This window comes from Lynx canadensis, chromosome C1 (genome assembly GCF_007474595.2).
Source record: "Lynx canadensis isolate LIC74 chromosome C1, mLynCan4.pri.v2, whole genome shotgun sequence".
NCBI lineage: Eukaryota > Metazoa > Chordata > Mammalia > Carnivora > Felidae > Lynx > Lynx canadensis.
The window spans coordinates 203,191,495-203,210,310 of NC_044310.1; the positions used below are offsets into that span (position 1 = coordinate 203,191,495).

Below are 18,816 nucleotides of genomic sequence, written 5' to 3' on the forward strand. Positions count from 1 at the left end.
GATGACACAGCTGGAGGACAAGAGCCCAGACTGGCTCCTCCAGGCTAAGTTTAGAGCAGGCGGGACCACCTGCCCCCGGCCCTAGCCCCAGTTCTAGCCCCGACCTCAGCCCTCCCCCCCCATGACCCGCCCAGCAGCTGCTTGGTTGAAAGCCACCGCCCCCCCCCCCCCCCCCCCCCCGCCCAAGATCTGAGGGGCTGGCGCATTCTGTCTCCCCGACGACGAGTAACACTGTTAGGAGCTGGCTGACCCCAGCTCCCAGGCTCCTGTTGTACCTGATGTCACCTCTGTGCTGGGTGCTGGGATGTGGCTGTGTGTGTGTGTGTGTGTGTGTGTGTGTTTGAGAGAGAGAATAGGGGGAAAGGGTTGTAGGTTGTATGTGTAGGTCAGGTCACTCTGGGTGAGAACTCTCACCAGCCCCCTCCCCCACATGCCTGGCAGGAGTGGGAGATAAGGCTCAGGGCCACAGACATCTGCGTCAGAGATAGGAGGTCTCAATGCCGTGGGCAGGGGCAACTTGGACTGCAGGGCGTGGGAAGGACTGGGGAGACTGGGATGAGAGGGGTAGAAGAGGGCCGGTACTGGGATGGGAGGGCAGAGTGGGGAGGCGGGGGGGTGGAGGGCAGACCCTGACAGAAAGGGCACCGGACACCGCTGGCCCTCCACTGGGTGAGCCATGTTGCCCCAGCCTCCACTCCTGCTCCTCTTACTGCTGTCTCTGAAGAGTGGGCATGGCTGCCCCGGGCCAGAGCTGGACCGGGAACTTGTCCTGGCCAAGGTGAGGGCCCTGTTCTTGGATGCTTTGGGGCCTCCGGCAGTGACCGAGGAAAGTGGGGATCCTGGAGTCAGGCGTCTGCCTCGAAGACATGCCCAGGGGGGCTTCGTGCACAGGGGCTCTCAGCCCAGGGAGGAGGAGGATGTCTCCCAGGCCATCCTTTTCCCAACTACAGGTAATGAGGGCAGGGAACTGGCAGGGTGACTTTGACTTTGAGAAGCAGTGTGGTACATACGGCGTGGGCTTGGGAGCCAGACAGGTCTGGGTTTGAGTCCCATACACGCCGCTCAACTGGCTTTGCAACAGGGGACCAGTTACTAAACCTTCCTGAGCTTCCGTTTCCTCACCTTAAAACGGGCAGTAATGCCTACCTCTGAGGATTAAGTGAAATGATGTAAGGCTGAGAGGAGGCATTTGGGAGATACTCATTAGGGAGACCTAGAGTCTCTAGCGACAGAGATATTTGGGTATCGGCCCCTTCCTTCCACCTTTCCTTCTTTCTCTGCCTCCACTCCCTGCTCGGAATCTTGTTTCTTTAGCCCCAATTAGCTGAGGCTTGAGAAGGTATCAGAGATGCTGGAATGAGATTAGTTGAGACACTTTTCCAGAAAATTAGTCTACTTTCTCATGACTCCTCATCTCCTTATGCACGTTCCCATGTTCCACTGACTGAACCAATAAAGTCCTCTTCCGGGTGGACTTTCTCGTAATCTGGCCCATCTTTCCCTCAGAGGGGACCCCGTGCCTCCCTGTGCTTTAGTCCTCGTGCAGCACTGTGAGTTGGTGTGGCTCTGGGATGGGGCAGAATCCCAGCCTGGCCACTTAGTAGTTCATTTTTGTAACCCTTTCTCCTTATCTGCAAAATAGATCACTTGTGAGATTTATAACAGAATCTGTGTCACACTAGAGTCCTAACCCCAGTCCGTCAACTAGTCCATGATTGTTTAATATAGCCTGCATACCTGTTGGGGAAGGATGCCAACCACCTTCCTTCTCTCTCTCTCTCTCTCTCTCTCTCTCTTTTTTTAACTTTAATTTTATTTTTTAAATTTACATCCAAATTAGTTAGCATGTAGTGCAACAATGATTTCAGGAGTAGATTCCTTAATGCCCCTTACCCATTTAGCCCATGCCCCCTCCCACAACCCCTCCAGTAACCCTCTGGCCAATCACCTTTCTTAGAAAGCCCTGCCCTCTATCCTAGGCTATTTACCTTCCCCTCCTGTCCCTCCTTTTTCTTTCTGGTATTAACCTTTTTTTTTTTAAGTGGAATTGTGTGTGTGTGTTTTTTAAACGTTTATTTATATATTTTGAGAGAGAGAGAGAGAGAGAGCGCGTGCATGAGTGGGGAGGGGCAGAGAGAGAGGGGGAGAGAGAATCCCAAGCAGACTTCTTGCTGTCAGCACTGACCCCAACACGGGGTCCAATCCCACGAACCTCAAGATCATGGCCAAGAGTGGGAAGTTCAAATGACTGAGCCGTCCCGGCGCCCCTTAAGCGGAATTTTTTTTTTTTAATGTTTATTTATTTTTGAGACAGAGAGAGACAGAGCATGAATGAGGGAGGGTCAGAGAGAGAGGAAGACACAGAATCCAAAGCAGGCTCCAGGCTCTGAGCACAGGCTCTGAGCACAGGCTGTGAGCCTCAGCACAGAGCCCGACGCGGGGCTTGAACTCACGGACCGTGAGATCATGACCTGAGCTTAACCCACTGAGCCACCCAGGTGCCCCAAGCGGAATTGTTTTGAAGAGTTTATCGTGCAACATTTCTGACTTGTAAAAAGATATATGAGGTACTGAAACAATTGCCTGTGTATCTAAAGTACTATCACCCATTTCACACTATCAGTGAGCACAGATTCAGGCCTAACAGCTCCAAGTGAAAGTAGAGGGTGGGCAGGGCCTCGTATATACGTTGCTGATAGGAATGTTAATAGGTAAAACCACTTCAGAGGGAAGTTGGCAACGTCTTGTATTTTCTGCGTCCTATAGAGATGAAAAAACAAATGGAGATTCTCTGTCGGTTCTCTCAAGACTGGAGAGGGGCCCCAAGTCTGACAGAGCACTCAGGAGAGTGGCTGAGGAGGAGGGGTCCCAGGCTCCGCCAGTCCGGGCTGCCCTCTCCCTTCCCGCTATCTCCTGCAGGTGCCAGCTGTGGGGATGAGCCGGCTGCCAGAGAGCTGACCCAGGAGGCCAAGGAGAGCCTCTTCACGTATGTGTTCCAGCCGTCCAAGCACACACGCAGCCGCCAGGTGACATCAGCCCACCTGTGGTTCCACACGGGACTGGACAGGCAGGGCAGAGCAGCCTCCAACAGCTCTGGACCCCTGCTGAGCCTGCTGGCGCTGTCATCAGGGGTCCCCATGGCTGTGCCCATGTCGTTGGGCCAGGCCCCCTCTCGCTGGGCCGTGCTGCACCTGGCCACCTCTGCCCTCCCTCTGCTGACCCACCCCGTCCTGGTGCTGCAGCTGCGTTGCCCTCTCTGCTCCTGCTCGGCCCGGCCCGAGGCCACACCCTTCCTGGTGGCCCACACTCGGGCCAGGCCGCCCAGCGGAGGGGAGAGAGCCCGCCGCTCCACTCCCCCGCTGCCCTGGCCCTGGTCTCCCGCCGCACTGCGCCTGCTCCAGAGGTCTCCAGAGGAACCCGCTGCCCACGCGGACTGTCACCGAGCGGCCCTCAATATCTCCTTCCAGGAGCTGGGCTGGGACCGGTGGATCGTGCACCCTCCCAGCTTCATCTTCCACTATTGTCACGGTGGCTGTGGGCTGACTGCCCCACCAGACCTGCCCCTGCTGGTCCCTGGGGCTCCTCCGACCCCTGCCCAGCCCCTTTCTTTAGTGCCAGGGGCCCGGCCCTGCTGTGCTGCCCTCCCTGGGACCATGAGGCCCCTGCGTGTCCGCACCACCTCAGATGGTGGTTACTCTTTTAAGTATGAGACCGTGCCCAACCTTCTCACGCAACACTGTGCTTGCATCTGAGGGAGTCCCGCTGGTGGCCAAGCCCCCACCATCAACAGCTGGAAGGAAGAGCCGAGTTCAGAAAATAGATGGTTCTTACTTCCGCCTCCTTCCATCTCTCTCTGCCTGAGGGCCCCCCTCCCCCATATGACCCTGTCCCATGGGCAACATGTGACAATAAACAACATAGTGCATATGACTTGTCATGCATTCTCTGGCTTCTCTGATATGGTGGGGAGCAGCTCTGGGCCCCAGGAGCATAGGATTGTAGACTCTCAGGTCACACAGCCTCACTTGACCTAAAGATCTGGAGTTCAAGAGCTGTAATTGGACATGCATCTGGTGGGGAGCTGGTGTGGAGAAGACATAAAAGTGTTCTGAGCTCTCGACAGCTGCTCTGGAGACAGCTGACCCTCATGCCTCTCCCTTGCTATTCTCTCCCTTAGCTGATGGACCCCTAGTTCAAGATCAGCTGATTTGCAGACTGGCCAGAGATCATGGCTTTCAGGGCCCCACTGAGATAGATGTTCAGAGCAGCTCAGATCTTGGGTTCCTCAGGAACTTGGGTGGGAAAGTCAGGGAAAGACGGATGAATTGGCAGAGTCTGAAAGTGGACAGGGGCAGAGACGTGGAAGAACGAAGACCCAAGAATTTCAATTTGCTGAGGGTCCCAGGACCCTTTGAATCTGTCACTGGCTCTTGATGTAGACTCCATGAGGCCTGGCCTCATGGGATTCAGGTTCTAGAAACCTTTGCTTCCCTTAATGTGCCCGGTATATCTTTACATAAACCCCTAACTCAGTCCTTAATGTCGGAGGCGTGGAAAGGCAGAGCCTACCGTCAGAGAAATGCGCTCTTGTGTGCCTCCGAGTGCACCCTTCGTGTATGTGATCAGAGCCCAGAGCAGGATGCAAAAAGTCCTTTTCTCTTCCCGTTGTGTCTCCTGTCAGTCCATTCCTGCCTGCCTTGATGGGCCCTGCTTCCCTGGCCTTCCTTCCTGCTTTGTCCACTCTCCCCTTTCTCCCTCTGTCTTGTTATCCTCCTGCCCTGCCCCGGGGTCCTGGCTCGAAGCCAGTAGCTTCCGTCCAGTCTCCCTTTAAGGGGGATGTTCAGGCCCCTTAGACTGAAAGTTGGAGCACTTTCTGATATTGACCGCACAACCACAGCTTGGATTGTGACTCATCAAAGACTTGTTCCTGCGAACCCAGCTCCACGGGGTGGGTGACTGCTTGCTCTAGGAAGGGAGTGTGGAGGGGCGAGACTCCCATCCCTTCACCCGTGGGCTAACCCCTTCCCCCACTCTGAGCTCAGCTGAATGAGCTGCTGTTCCTCATGACACAAGGGAATAGCCCGCATCCACACTCCTGAGCTAACCTGTCTCTGTTGATGCTGAATCCCCAGCTGGTTTGCTCCTGCTCCCGAGCGGGGGGGACCTGCCTGTTCAGTCTCCTGTCTCTCCCAGCACCTTCATCTAGACCCAGCATTGCAACTAGTCTGTGCTCAGGGCTCCTGGGGGTCCCTACTCAGGCGGTGGACTTGGGGAGAGGGCTGGTTGGGCTAGGTCAATGCTGGGAATGGGAGATGTTCCTCAAGTCTCTCTGAGCTCCATGCTCTCGCTGTCTGGCTTTCCTTGCCAGATCCTCCCTGCTTTGAGTGAGGCCTTCCCTGGGATCTGCAATCCTCCTATAGGCCTGGGACCCTGTGTTGTTCAGACTTTCCCTGTCCCAGGGATGTGGATGACATCTCATGGGTGGAAACTCTACCATAGGGCACAGGTTCTCTACTAGGCCAGTTAGCGGGTTGCTGGTAAAAGGTTTTCACATACCTGAGACAGTGAGAAAAGTGAGTACAGTGTAGTGTCTTTCACAAAGCCAAAGATATTCATTTCACATTTTTTTTTTTTTGAGAGAGAGAGAGAGAGCGAGAGAGGGAGAGAGAGAGAGACAGCCTGAGCCGGGGAGAGGGGCAGAGGGAGAGAGAGAATCCCAAGCAGGCTCCGTGCTCAGCATGGAGCCCAGTGTGGGCTTGATCCCAGGACCCTGGGATCGTTACCTGAGTCGAAATCAAGAGTTGGATGCTCAATGGATTGAGCCAGCCAGGTGTCCCCCAAGGTATTCGTTTTAAAGAGATATCCTTTGGGGTGCCTGGGTGGCTCAGTTGGTTAAGCGGCCAACTTTGGCTCAGGTCACCATCTCACGGCCCATGAGTTCGAGACCCACGTCAGGCTCTGTGCTGACAGCTCAGAGCCTGGAGCCTGTTTCAGATTCTGTGTCTCCCTCTCTCTGACCCTCCCCCATTCATGCTCTGTCTCTCTCTGTCTCAAAAATAAATAAACGTTAAAAAAAATTTAAAAAAAATTAAGAGGTATCCTTGGCTTGAAAGTTTCTCTCTCTCTCTCTCTCTCTCTCTCTCTCTGTGTGTGTGTGTGTGTGTGTGTGTGTGAAGAGAGACAGAGAGTGTGTAAAAGTATTATTATTTTTCTGATATAATATTCTTTTATGGTTACTTAACAAATTAAAACTTAGCAATTCTAATTTGGACCCTAAGGTTTGTCGTTATAATTTTGCTAGCTGAGATCTGCAAAATCCCAAAGTCAGGGAGTCACACATTGGTCTGGGCCACCCCTTCCAGAATCTCTAAAGCCTTAGACTCTTCTAACTTAGCAAATTGAAATGACACATCTATCCTCCCTAAGAGGGGCTGACAGTAGCTAAGGACATCTTTTTGTCCTCACTTCTTGCAAGAGACTAAGAGCAGTAGATTTCAGAGATGCTCCTCCTTCCAGTGCTAATCATTAGAAACACTCTGAAGACTTTTAATTCAGAGTTAGTCTGAACAGAAAACACAACTCAAACTGACTTAAACCAAGCTAAATTTAGTTTAATTTAATTTAAAAGCCACTGGCTCATGGGGTGCCTGGGTAGCTTAGTTGGTTAAGTGTCTGACTTCGGCTCAGATCACGATCTCACGGTTCATGGGTTCGAGCCCCATGTCGGACTCTGTGCTGACAGCTCAGAACCTGGAGCCTGCTTGGGATTCTGTGCCCTGCTCTTTCTCTGTCCCTCCCCTGCTCACGCTCTGTCTGTCTGCCTCTCTATCTGTCCTTCTCCCTCTCTCTCAAAAATGAATAAGCATTAAAAAAAATTACTGGCTCGTGAGACTTTTGTGACCACGTCTGGCTAAGGTTTGGCTTGTTTTGGGGCTCCAAAGATGCCTCCAGAATCCAGCTCTAGGCTCGACTTCCCTTGGGCCGACTTCATCCCAGGCACACGGCAGCCTGAGCAGTTCCAGGTTCTTGTCATCTCACACCTGGTGTCACGAGGGAGTCTGCTCCAGACATCCCAGAACGTGTCTCGGTGGCCTGACTGTCCTGATTGGGGTCATGTGCTCCTCCGGGAAAGGTGGCCGAGGGAACAGAATGAGTTAATGACTTATATATCCTGTGTCCTGTCCCCGGAGCCCCGAGCCTAAAGCACAAGGGCTAAAAGTGAAAAAAGGTGATTCCCCAAAGCAGGGTACAGTTAACACAAAAATGTGGAGTCGATGCCTAGAGGCAGGTACTGTTGCTGCCTCCTCCTAACTATCTCTAAAATCAAGCCCCTTTTCTCTCCCTGCATAGACGCTATTCTGTCACTTCTGGGAGAATTCTCGAAGGGCAGTGCAACAGCCTCCTGAACCAGTTCCTAAGCAATCATCCTCACCTCCCCAGCTACTTTCCACCTGGATGCTGAAGGATACTTCTTTTGTGATCACGTCTCTTGGGTGGCTTAAAAAGTTGTGTCCACAAAGTTCAACCTCCTCAGTGTGTACAGCAGGCCTTTATGACCCGTCCACACAGCCTGATCTCAGACCCGTCCCTCCCTTCCTCTCCCCACCCAACCACACACGCCAGAAATATAAATTCCCATCTTCCTCAATCCATCATTTCATTCTCAAGCAGCCCTGTCTTCAGCCAATCTCTTTTCCTCAGGCAACGCCTCCTTGAAGATCCAATTCTCATGTCATCTCTTCTGTGACTTCCCTTGACTCCCAGATGGCAGAGCCACCACTCTTCCTTGCTGTTTCCTGGGCACTTTGTTCTTTCACGTTGATTTTCAGTAAAAGTTGCTTGCTTGTTATTTCACAAAGAACACGCAGATATGTTCTCTCGGTCAGGTTGCAAATATGGAAAATAACGCTGAGGTTCTCCTTGGTCGTCCCCTCCATAGAGGTAAGTATCCTGCCAGACACATTTCTATGAATTTACATATAGACATACACCTTGTAGAAACAGCTTTTTCCTCCACAAATGATATCATGCCTTATGTTGAAACTCTACATTCTGAAACATTATATTCTGAGGACTTTCATTGACTTTATTTCCAGTCCTGCCATTACCTTTTTTTTCTTAGAAATCACACTCCCTCCACCAAAGAATCTTGTTTTATTAATTTTACTATTTATACAACAAAGGGCTATATAGAGCTTACTATGTGCCAGGCACGTTACAAGTAAGAGCTCATCCAATCCTCATAACCATCCTATGAGGTGCGCACTGATATCACACCCATTGCACAGATGAGAAAATGGAGGTATGAGAGATTAATTAATTTATCCAGAGTCACATGTCTAAGAGGTGGAGCCAGGATTTGGACTCCAGAAGTCTGGTTCCAGAATCTGTGCACCCACCACTATGCTGCATTACCACATGGCCTCTCTTCTCCACTGTTCTCCAAATGTGCCTGCTGAGGATATGAAACTGTGCTCATTGGTAAGGAAGATATCCTAGTGCCAGGACACTTGTGGAGATGGCAATTTCTTTCTTCCTCCCTTCCTCCCTTCCTCCCTTCCTTCCTTTCTTTCTTCCTCTCTTCCTTCCTTCCTACTTTTCTTCCTTTCTTCCTCTCCTTTCCTTTCCTTTCCTTTCCTTTCCTTTCCTTTCCTTTCCTTTCCCTTCTTCCTCTCCTCCCTCTTCTTCTTCCTCCTCCTCCTTTTCCTTTCCTCCTCCTCGTCCTCCTCCTCCACAATCACTTTTGATCTCACAAATGTCTTGTCCTTTTTTCTTCTTTTCCACTGAAAACATTCTTCATTTTCGTTACCTATATCATGCAAAACAACTGACCTCACACGGGGCTGTCTAACTGCTCACTGTGACACCATCTTTCTTGAGACCATTATACATTTTTAAAAGCTACAACGATTTGGGGCGCCTGGGTGGCTCAGTCAATTGGGCGTCCCACTTCGGCTCAGGTCATGATCTCGCGGTTTGTGGGTTCCAGGCCCACGTTGGGCTCTGCGCTGACAGCTCAGAGCCTGGGGCCTGTTTCAGATTCTGTGTCTCGTTTCTCTTTGCCCCTCTCTGTTTGCACTTGTATTGCTCTCTCTCAAAAATAAACACTAAAGAAATTAAAAAACAAATAAATAAAAGCTGCAATGACTGCAGGGATTCAGTAAAAGGAATTCAGGAAAATGACTCAATAAAGCAGCATGCTGTGCACTTTCACAATGTGAAAGTATTGTTTGTCTACAGGCAGGAAACAAGCTGATGAAACTCCTCAGCTATAAACACGTGCCACCTCTCATGAAATAGCAATGATTCTGATAAGGAGTCACAGGCTCAAAGGGTGAAGCCGGAAGCCACAGATTATTTCCAGGCCTTCAAACCTGATGAATGCAGTCTTCCTGGCTGGATTGCTACATTGCTTGGGACGGGTAGCTACTTCGTTCATTCCATTTTCTGTTTTATGAATGGGAACATCTGTTACTATTACTCTATGACTGTCTTCCCATTATATTTGGGAGCAAAGAACTGGTTTTGTTGGTTCACAGGTGCACAGATGGAGAGCAGTTATGCCCCAGGAATCATACCCACATCCTCACCCATACTTTAGATAATTTAAATAATGAGATTTGGGACTTTCAAGTTGGTGAGATTCAGATAAAATTTTGGGCTTTGAGTCGATGCTGTAATGGGTTGACACTTTTGAGCACCTTTGGATGGGGTGATTTTACTTGGGATGGATGTGAATCTGGGGGGCAAAGGTAGACTGTGGCAGGCAGAATAATGGCCCTCCAAAAATGTTCACGTCCTAACCCCCAAATCTGTGAATAGGTTACCTTGTATGATAAAAGGGATTTACCAATGTGATTAAGTCAAGAGTTTTGAGATGGGGAGATTATTCTGGGTCATCTAGGTAGACTAAATGTAATCACAAGGATCTGTGTAAGGGGGAGGCAGGAGAATCAAAATTGTAAGGCCAGAAAGAGAGATTGCAGTGATATGGCCAAGATCCAAGGATGCCAGCAGCTTCTATAAATTGGAAAAGGCAAAGGACAGGTTTTCCCCTGGAGAGAAACTTTCCTTCCTACCGGAAGGAAACTGTAAAGTGTGAATTAACATGGCAAAGGCCACTTTGCAGGTGTGATTGAGGTTCCTACAGACTTTAAGATGGGGGGATAATCCTGGATTATCTAGTGGGCCAGTCTAATCACAGGAGTCCATAAATGCAGGGAAACTCCCTGGCTGTTGCAGAGAGATGGGATTGTGGAAGAAGGGTCAGAAAGGTACAAAAAGGGGGCTACAATCTAAGAGATGCAGGAAGGCTCTAGAAGGTGGAAGAGTAAGGAGATGATCTTCCTCTAGAGCCTCCTGAAAAAAATGCAGCCCGGCTCTCACCTGGATTTTAGCCCAGCGAGACCCATGGTGGACTTCTAACCTATGGAATTGTAAGATGGAAAGTCTGTGTTATTTTAAGCCACTAAATTCGTAGAAATCTGTTGTGGCAGTAATAGGAAACTAATCAGGAGTAGTGACCAAAGATGACATGGTATCTGGGAAGAAGAGAAAGCTTTTCTATCATTCCTGATGTGGCCCACCTCATTCAGGAAATGCTTGGGTTCAGCAGAAATGCAAACACTTACGGAGGTCATTCCTTAGATCCAGTGTGTCTGACAGAAGATACATTCCTGAGTCTCTAGACTGGTTTTGTCCTGGAGTAGAATATATTTTGAGTTGAGCAGTTCGAACAGTTTTCAGGATATAGTGGGTCTCCTAGAAGACTACGTTGAATGAATGTGATCAGGACAGTCTCTGGGAGGGACTGTAATAACTCCATTTTAAAGTGCTCTTGGGGCTCCTGGCTGAGTCAGTCAGTGGAGCATGTGACTCTTGATCTCAGGGTTGTGAGTTCAAGCCCCGTGTTGGGTGTAGAGATTACTTAAAAATAAAACCTTGGGGCGCCTGGGTGGCTCAGTCAGTTAAGCGTCTGACTCTTGATTTCGGCTCAGGTCATGTTATTGATGTTCTTGAGATGGAGCCCCATGTTGGGCTCTGCGCTGATGGCACGGAGCTTGCTTGGGATTCTCTCTCTCTCTCTCTCTGCCCCTTCCCTGCTTGTGTTTTCTCTCTCTCTCTCAAAAAATAAACATTAAAAATTATTAATAAAATTATTAACATTAAATTATCAAATTAAAATTAAATTATTAAAATTAAAAATTATTTTGGATGTTTATTTATTTTTGAGAGAGAGACAGAGCATGAGCAGGGGGAGGGGCAGAGAGAGAGGAGACATAGAGCTGTCAGCACAGAGCCCGAGGCATGGCTCGAACTTAGGAATCGTGAGATCATGACCTGAGCCCAAGTCAGATGCTTAACCGACTGAGCCAGCCAGTGCCCTAAAAAATATATTAAAAAATAAATAAATAAAAAATAAAACCTTAAAAAAAATAATAACAATTTATCACATCTTTTCAAGGACTGTTGACCTTTATATCCTTTTATTTCTGGTTTATGATGGTCACAGCTCTACAAAATAGAACCAAACTGTATTTTTTGATACTATTAATGTAGTTAAATCAATAAGTAAAAAGGAAGCATAAAATCTTGGGACACCTGGGTGGCTCAGTCAGTTAAGCATCCAACTTCAGCTCAGGTCATGATCTCACAGTTGTGAGTTCCAGCCCCGCATCAGGCTCTGTGTTAACAGCTTGGAGCCTGGAGCCTGCTTCAGATTCCGTGTCTCCCTCTGTCTCTCTGCCCCTCCCCAGCTTGCTCTCTGTCTCTCAACAAAATAAATAAAAAAACAATAAAAAAGTTTTGAAAAAAGGAGGCATAAAATCTAAACAGGAGAAATAATTATTATCTGATCAAACTATTTCAAAATAAGAATACAGATACTTTTTTTTTTTTTTTAACTTTTTTTTTTTATTTATTTTTGAGACAGAGAGAGAGACAGAGCATGAACGGGGGAGGGGCAGAGAGAGAGGGAGACCCAGAATCGGAAGCAGGCTCCAGGCTCTGAGCCATCAGCCCAGAGCCCGACGCGGGGCTCGAACTCACGGACCGCGAGATCGTGACCTGAGCTGAAGTCGGACGCTTAACCGACTGAGCCACCCAGGCGCCCCAGATACTTTTTGGTATATATCACAGAAAAACTTTCAACTTAATTTCCTAAAAAAATTTCTTAATGGCTGTTGGTCAATGCAGCATTAAGAAACTGTAGTGCAGGGGCGCCTGGGTGGCGCAGTTGGTTGGGCGTCCAACTTCAGCCAGGTCATGATCTCGCGGTCCGGGAGTTCGAGCCCCGCGTCGGGCTCTGGGCTGATGGCTCAGAGCCTGGAGCCTGTTTCGGATTCTGTGTCTCCCTCTCTCTCTGCCCCTCCCCCGTTCATGCTCTGTCTCTCTCTGTCCCAAAAATAAATAAACGTTGGAAAAAAAAAAAAAAAAAAAACAGTGACAATTTAAAAAAAAAAAAGAAAGAAACTGTAGTGCAAATTCTACCAAATACATTTATCGCAAAGGGGGTTTGTTCATTTTTCTGCAAATAAATGTTGTTACATTAACAGTGAACATGTAACAAATTGGGTTGCCTGGATGTTTAAAAGCTATCACCATGGGGTGTGTGGCTGGCTCAAGAGGTAGAACATGCAACTTGATCTGGGGGGGAGGGGGTCCTGAGTTTGAGCCTCTGCTAGGTGTAGAGTTTACTTAAAAAACAAAAAAGCTATCCCCATAAGCCAGCCCTGCAACTAAAAACTCAAAGATATTAATTTCAAGATTCATCCTTAGTCCAATATTATCTATACCAAGGCTGGAAGACCTTAATAATAAGAATAAAACCAAAATGTATTTATAAAAGCACTAAAGAGGCACCTGGGTGGTTCAGTCGGTAAAGCATCCAACTCTTGATTTCGGTTCGGGTCATGATCTCATGATTTGTGAGTTCGAGCTCTGTGTCCAGTTCTGTGCAGACAGTGAGGAGCCTGCCTGGGATTCTCTCTCTCCCTCTCTCTCTGCCCCTATCCCACTCATGCTCGCTCGCTCTCTCTCTGAAAATAAATAAACTTTAAAAATAAATAAATAAAAGTAATAAAAATAATTTGTTTTAATGTTGAAAGTATTTTCCTTACTAATATGGCACATACTCTTTCCTAGCCTTTAATAGCTATTTGGAAATAAAGTCACAAGAATAAAGTGAAGACTTGGAAATTCAGGATGAGACTGTGCAATAAAGTCCCCAACATCCAGGAAACTATCTGGTGCGCTATTGCATCTTCGTATCAAATGACTGTCATCTGCTAACCCAGATTGAATTCTTTTTTTTTTTTTTAATGTTTATTATTGAGAGACAGAGAGACACAGAGCATGAGCAGGGGAGGGGTAGAGAGAGGGGGAGACATAGAATCTGAAGCAGGCTCCAGGCTCTGAGCTGTCAGCACAGAGCCTGATGCGGGGCTCGAACTCACAAACCGTGAGATCATGACCTGAGCCGGAGCCGGTCGCTTTACCAACTGAGCCACCCAGGCGCCCCTGAATTTTTTTTTTTTGAAGTAATCTCTAGGGGTGCCTGGGTGGCTAGTGGGTTAAGCGTCCAACTCTTGATCTTGGCTCAGGTCATGATCTCATGGCTTGTGAGATGGAGCCCCGAGTGGTGCTGGCAGCTTGGAGTCTGCTTGGGATTCTCTGTCTCTCTCTGTCTCTCTGCCTCTCTGCCCTTCCCCCACTGTCTCTCCCTGTCTCTCTCAAAATAAATAGATACACTTTAAAAAATAATTCATAAAAAAATAAAAATAATCTCTATGCTCAGTGTGGGTCTCAAACTCACGATCCTGAGATCAAGAGTCACATTGTCTACTGATGGAGCCAGCATGGCGCCCCTGGATTTGAATTGGGTTTTGTTGGCCCTGAATCATCAATAAGAACAACTGCATTAAGTATTGACTTCTCCTCCTCTTCTGGGGAGGAAGGTGTACTGACAATTTCAGGTGTAAGGCTTCCAAAGGTTTGTCTTTCTCCACGGAAAGCCTTGAACCTTATTCTAGGCTTTAGGTATTCTTGATCTTGACCATTCTCCATATCCAAATTCACTTGGTCACCGTGAACCAGTCACTGAAGCTCCAGGGGAGTCTCTTTTGAAACCTTCTGCCAACAGTAACGTCACTTTAAAGGATTTCTAGTATAAGTTGCTGAATTTCAAGCATACACACAGAGTCACCCTTAACAGATTCCAGAAATTGAACATTTGTTGGATCATTGTATGGTTTCAACTCACCATCATCTAAACTGAAACTGTTATTGAAACTGTTTTAAGCAAAATCTGAACATCTTGTGGCTGGTTTGGTCTATAGATGTATTCATTCCTTATAAAAGGAATGCCCCAACCTGTACCTTCTACATGCAAATCACTTTTGTTTGTCATCACTCAAGGCTCACGTGGCTTCTTTCAGAGGGACATCCAATGTTCCCTCGCCTCTTTGAAAAGTTCATTCACAACTTTTCCAGTTGAAAGTTGAATTACATGTGATCTTCTGTACTCATGTTCATTTGCACAGCACCTTACAGAGAAGTGATGTGGTCAGCACCTTAACCAAGGGAACATATCTTCAATAGCAGGAAAACCTTTGATGTAGTCTTCATGGTCTTTTAAAGACTGTAACTTTAGGCCTATCAAATTTGGAAGATTTGCATTTCTGCCCAGGCCAATTTCTTCCTTCCTTCTTTCCTTCCTTCCTTCCTTCCTTCCTCCCTCCTTCCCTCTCTCTCTCTTTTTCTTTCTTTCCTTTTCTTTCTTTCTTTGTTTCTTTGTTTCTTTCTTTGTTTCTTTCTTAAATGTTTATTTATTTATTTTGAGAAAGAGAGAGTACAAGCAGGAGAGGGGCAGAGAAAGATTGGGAGACACAGAATCAGAAGCCAACTCCAGACTCCGAGCTGTCAGCACAGCCATGCAATCACAAAGCCATGAGATCATGACCTGAGCTGATGGTCGCTTAACCGACTGAGCCACCCAGGGGGTCCTGAGTCCAATTTATATCTTGATACATCATCACTTAGGTTGTTTTCAGGTTTCTTTATTTTATTTAAAAAATTTTTATTTATTTATTTTTATTTTACAGAAAGAAAGCATGAGCAGGGGGAGAGGGGTGGAGGGAGAGAGAATCTCACGCAGGCTCCACGCTTGGCACAAAACGTGACACGGGGCTCAATCTCACGACCCTGGAATAATGAATGACCTGAGCCAAAGTCAAGAGTTGAACACCCAACTGACTGAGCCAGCCAGGCACCCCTGTTTTCAGGTTTCTTTGTAAGGTCTTCACATTCTTATTAAATTCTGCAAATCCTGGGGTGCCTGGCTGGCTCCATCAGTAGAGCATATGACTCTTGATCTCAAGGTTGTGAGTTCAAGCCCTACATTGGGTATGGAGCCTACTTAAAAAAAAAAAAAATTGCAAATCCTGTGTGCTTGGGGGCCTTGGCCCTGTGACCTCCTCTCTCATCTACCCTGTGGGCTAGGCACTGCCCTTGCCCTCTCCAGCCAGCCCCCCCCCCCCCCCCCCTCTTATCCTTTATTGTTTTTTCTTCCTCCCTCCCTCCTTTGTATGTGTGGGCCTATTTTGTCCTACATTTTAGTTTGAATGAATTTACTAAAGTCTTTGCTTACCATTGCTGTTTGCTCCCTCACTTCTTCCTCTTGAATTCATTTTTTTCTTAGTGCTGATCTATCCTCTTTTTGTTTTAAAGTTAATTTATTTATTTTGAGAGAGACAGAGACAGTGCGAGGGGGAAAGGAGCAGAGAGGGAGAGAGAGAATCCCAAGCAGGCTTTGTGCCGTGAGCATGGAGCCTGACATGGGGCTCAAACTCACGAACTGTGAGATTATAACCTGAACTGAAACCAAGAGTCAGACGCTTAACTGACCGAGCCACCAGGCACCCCACTTTTTTTTTTTTATTTATTTTTTAACATTTATTTATTTTTGAGACAGAGAGAGACAGAGTTTGAACAGGGGAGGGGCAGAGAGAGAGGGAGACACAGAATCCGAAACAGGCTCCAGGCTCTGAGCTGTCAGCACAGAGCCCGACGCGGGGCTCGAACTCACGGACCGTGAGATCATGACCTGAGCCGAAGTCGGCCGCTTAACCGACTGAGCCACCCAGGCGCCCCTCCACTTTTTTTTTTTTTTTAATATTTTATTTTTAACTAATCTCTACACCCAATGTGAATCTTGAACTTACACCCTGAGACCAAGAGTGGTATACTCTACTGACTGGGCTAGCCAGGCGCTCCTACATTCATTTTCATATCCTTTGTATATTTTTATTTTTAACCATTAGGGATGAGAGCAAGAGGCTGCAGCCTGTATTCAGCTTGCAGTCTGGGACTGGAACCATCTCCCCATAGCACTATCTCTACCATAACACGCATCATGAGTATGGTAGGCAGAATAATGGCCTCCTCCCTTCCCTCAAGATGTCTGTGTCTTAATCCCTGGAACCTGTGCAAATATCACGCTAGATAACAGGGGGGAATTAAGATTTCAGATGGAATTAAGGTTGCCAATTAGCTGACTTTACAATATGGAGAGTATCCTGGGTTATCTGGGCGGGCTCAATGTAATCACCAGGGTCCTTAAATGTGGAAGAGGGAGCCAGAAGAGTTAGCACCAGAAGGATGGATGTGAGAAAAGCCCAATTAGCCATTGCTGGTTGTGAAGGGGGCCAGGGAAGTGGGCAGCCTCTGTAAACTGGAAAAGACAAGAACACATATTCGCCCCTGGAGGCTCCAGAAAAAAACGCAGCCCCACTGCCACCTTTATTTTAGCCCAGTGAGATACATTTTGGACTTCTGACCTTCAGAACAGTAAGGTAACAAACCCGGTGCTGTTTGAAGCAACTAAGTTTGGTGTAATTGGTTACAGCAATAGGAAGTGAACACAATGTTGAAATGTGATTGTTGGTGTCTGTCCTTCCACCTCACTGCCAGCTTCTTTTTTTAAAAAAAAAAAAAATTATGTTTTTATTTTATTTTTGAGAGAGAGACACACACACACTGTGAGAGCCGGGGAGGGGTAGAGAGAGATGGAGACAGAATCTGAAGCAGGCTCCAGGCTCTGAGACGTCAGCACAGAGCTCGACGTGGGGCTTGAACTCACAGACTGAAAGATCATAACCTGAGCTGAAGTTGGACGCCCAACTGGCTGAGCCACCCCTGCGCCCCTCACTGCCAGCTTCTTGAGGACAAGAGCCATACTGTTGTCTCCTTTATTTACACGGAAGCCAGCACAGGATCTGGCATATAGTCAGGGCTCAGTAAATATTTGTGGAACCGGTGAAAGAATGAAGACCTGCTTTAACTTTTCGAGGTTCTACTCGGGCTCTGAGATTCCAAAGCGGCCACTGCCTTTCCCTTTCCCCAGGCCTGGAGACCCTAAGCCCTTTGATCTCACTTTTCTCTAGTTTCCTTGCCCCATTGATCCGAGTTTCCCGTTGCACTATTCCACTTCCAGATTCCTCCCTTGTTGTGGACTCTTCTCTCCAGCTTTGTGTGCAGGAAGAATTGAGATGGAAGGCACGTGTCACATACGCACCTGACTCTGCCATCAGGCTTATGCCTGAAACTGACGTTTTCTTCTTTTCCAAGATTCTGCTTGCTTTCCTGTCTTCTCCGTAGCTGCCTTCAATCCGGTTTCCTATCCAGCTTCTAATGAGGAATAGAGCTTTCATTTCGTCTCTTCCTTTCTGTTTTCTGGATTAACCTCAAGGTTCCCATCTTTCTTCCAGCGCTTCTTAACCCCTCCCCATATGATTCTAGGGGTTTCCAGCAGAGACAATGTAAAGAATTAAGGCACTCTCAAGGACCTCAGGTTTATAGAGCCACTCAGGGACTCCCTCAGTTTATTTTATGCAGCACTGCAAAATCTGCTCAGGCTGGGCTCTCCCAGCTACTGTTGGGTCACTGCGATATTGTTATTTTGTTACTTCCTTTTCAGTCAGCCATTCTCGGGCCCTGGCTTCTCTAATCTCACGCTGAGCTTGGCTTCTGCTTCTCTGGCTTTCCTTTCATGAGCCTTGTGTTCAGTCTCTCCTGGAACCAGGCTCTGATGGGCTCGCTCGGTCACGGTCTAAAGCAGTGTTCTCATGCCAGACCTCCTGTAATGCTGCTGATTTGTCCCATATGTCTGATTCTGGCAACCGGGCCAATTCCTGGGCAGTCTTTTGTGGCTAGGTCTGGTATCAGAGCCAAGAGAAACAATGTGTGGTAACTTATGTAGAAAGAGCTGCCTCTGACCACTCAATCCTGGGGCCATCAGTGCCAGGCACAGGGCCTCTCCAGCACAAACTCCTTTACCGCAGTTCTCTTTTTTTGCAGGTGATATTCACACCTCTTCATTCTCTTCCATTTGCCCCCCTTTCCCACTCCATGAAGAGGTTGGTAAAAGAAACAGATCATCCAATTTCACTCTCCCTACCCACAACCCAGTTTCAGGTGTGAAATTTTCATTTTGGAGGAAACCTTAGGTCTCAATCATCTCATCTGCTGTGGGAGATTGTAGCACCACAGCAGTGAGGTCTGTATCTAGGACAGTGGTTCATGTCCTAACCAGGAATCATTACTCTGTTGCCCTGTGGGCTATAGTCTAGGGGCCTGCATGCTCCAAGGTACTAGAAACAATCAGGCTTTGGACTAGGACTCTGAGGTCTGTATTCTCTGGTAACTAACTTTGTCATCATTTTTTCTTCTTTTCTTAAAAAAAATATTTTTAATGTGTATTTGAGAGACAGAGACAGAGGGTGAGCAAGGGAAAGGCGGAGAGGGAGACACAGAATCTGA

General features: G+C 47.7%; 1 protein-coding gene and 1 pseudogene across 1 annotated transcript; one reads left to right on the forward strand and one right to left on the reverse strand.

Annotated features, from left to right (window-relative positions):
* The first annotated feature begins 244 nt into the window (after positions 1–244).
* On the forward strand, positions 245–3,930 carry INHA (inhibin subunit alpha). Its single transcript, XM_030325765.1, has 2 exons — positions 245–950; positions 2,920–3,930. Exons 1-2 carry the CDS (start codon positions 677–679, stop codon positions 3,750–3,752), a joined length of 1,107 nt encoding a protein of 368 aa, XP_030181625.1. The 5' UTR covers positions 245–676; the 3' UTR covers positions 3,753–3,930.
* Positions 3,931–13,146: 9,216 nt separating this feature from the next.
* On the reverse strand, positions 13,147–17,233 carry LOC115519914 (annotated as a pseudogene).
* Between the last annotated feature and the right edge of the window lie 1,583 nt (positions 17,234–18,816).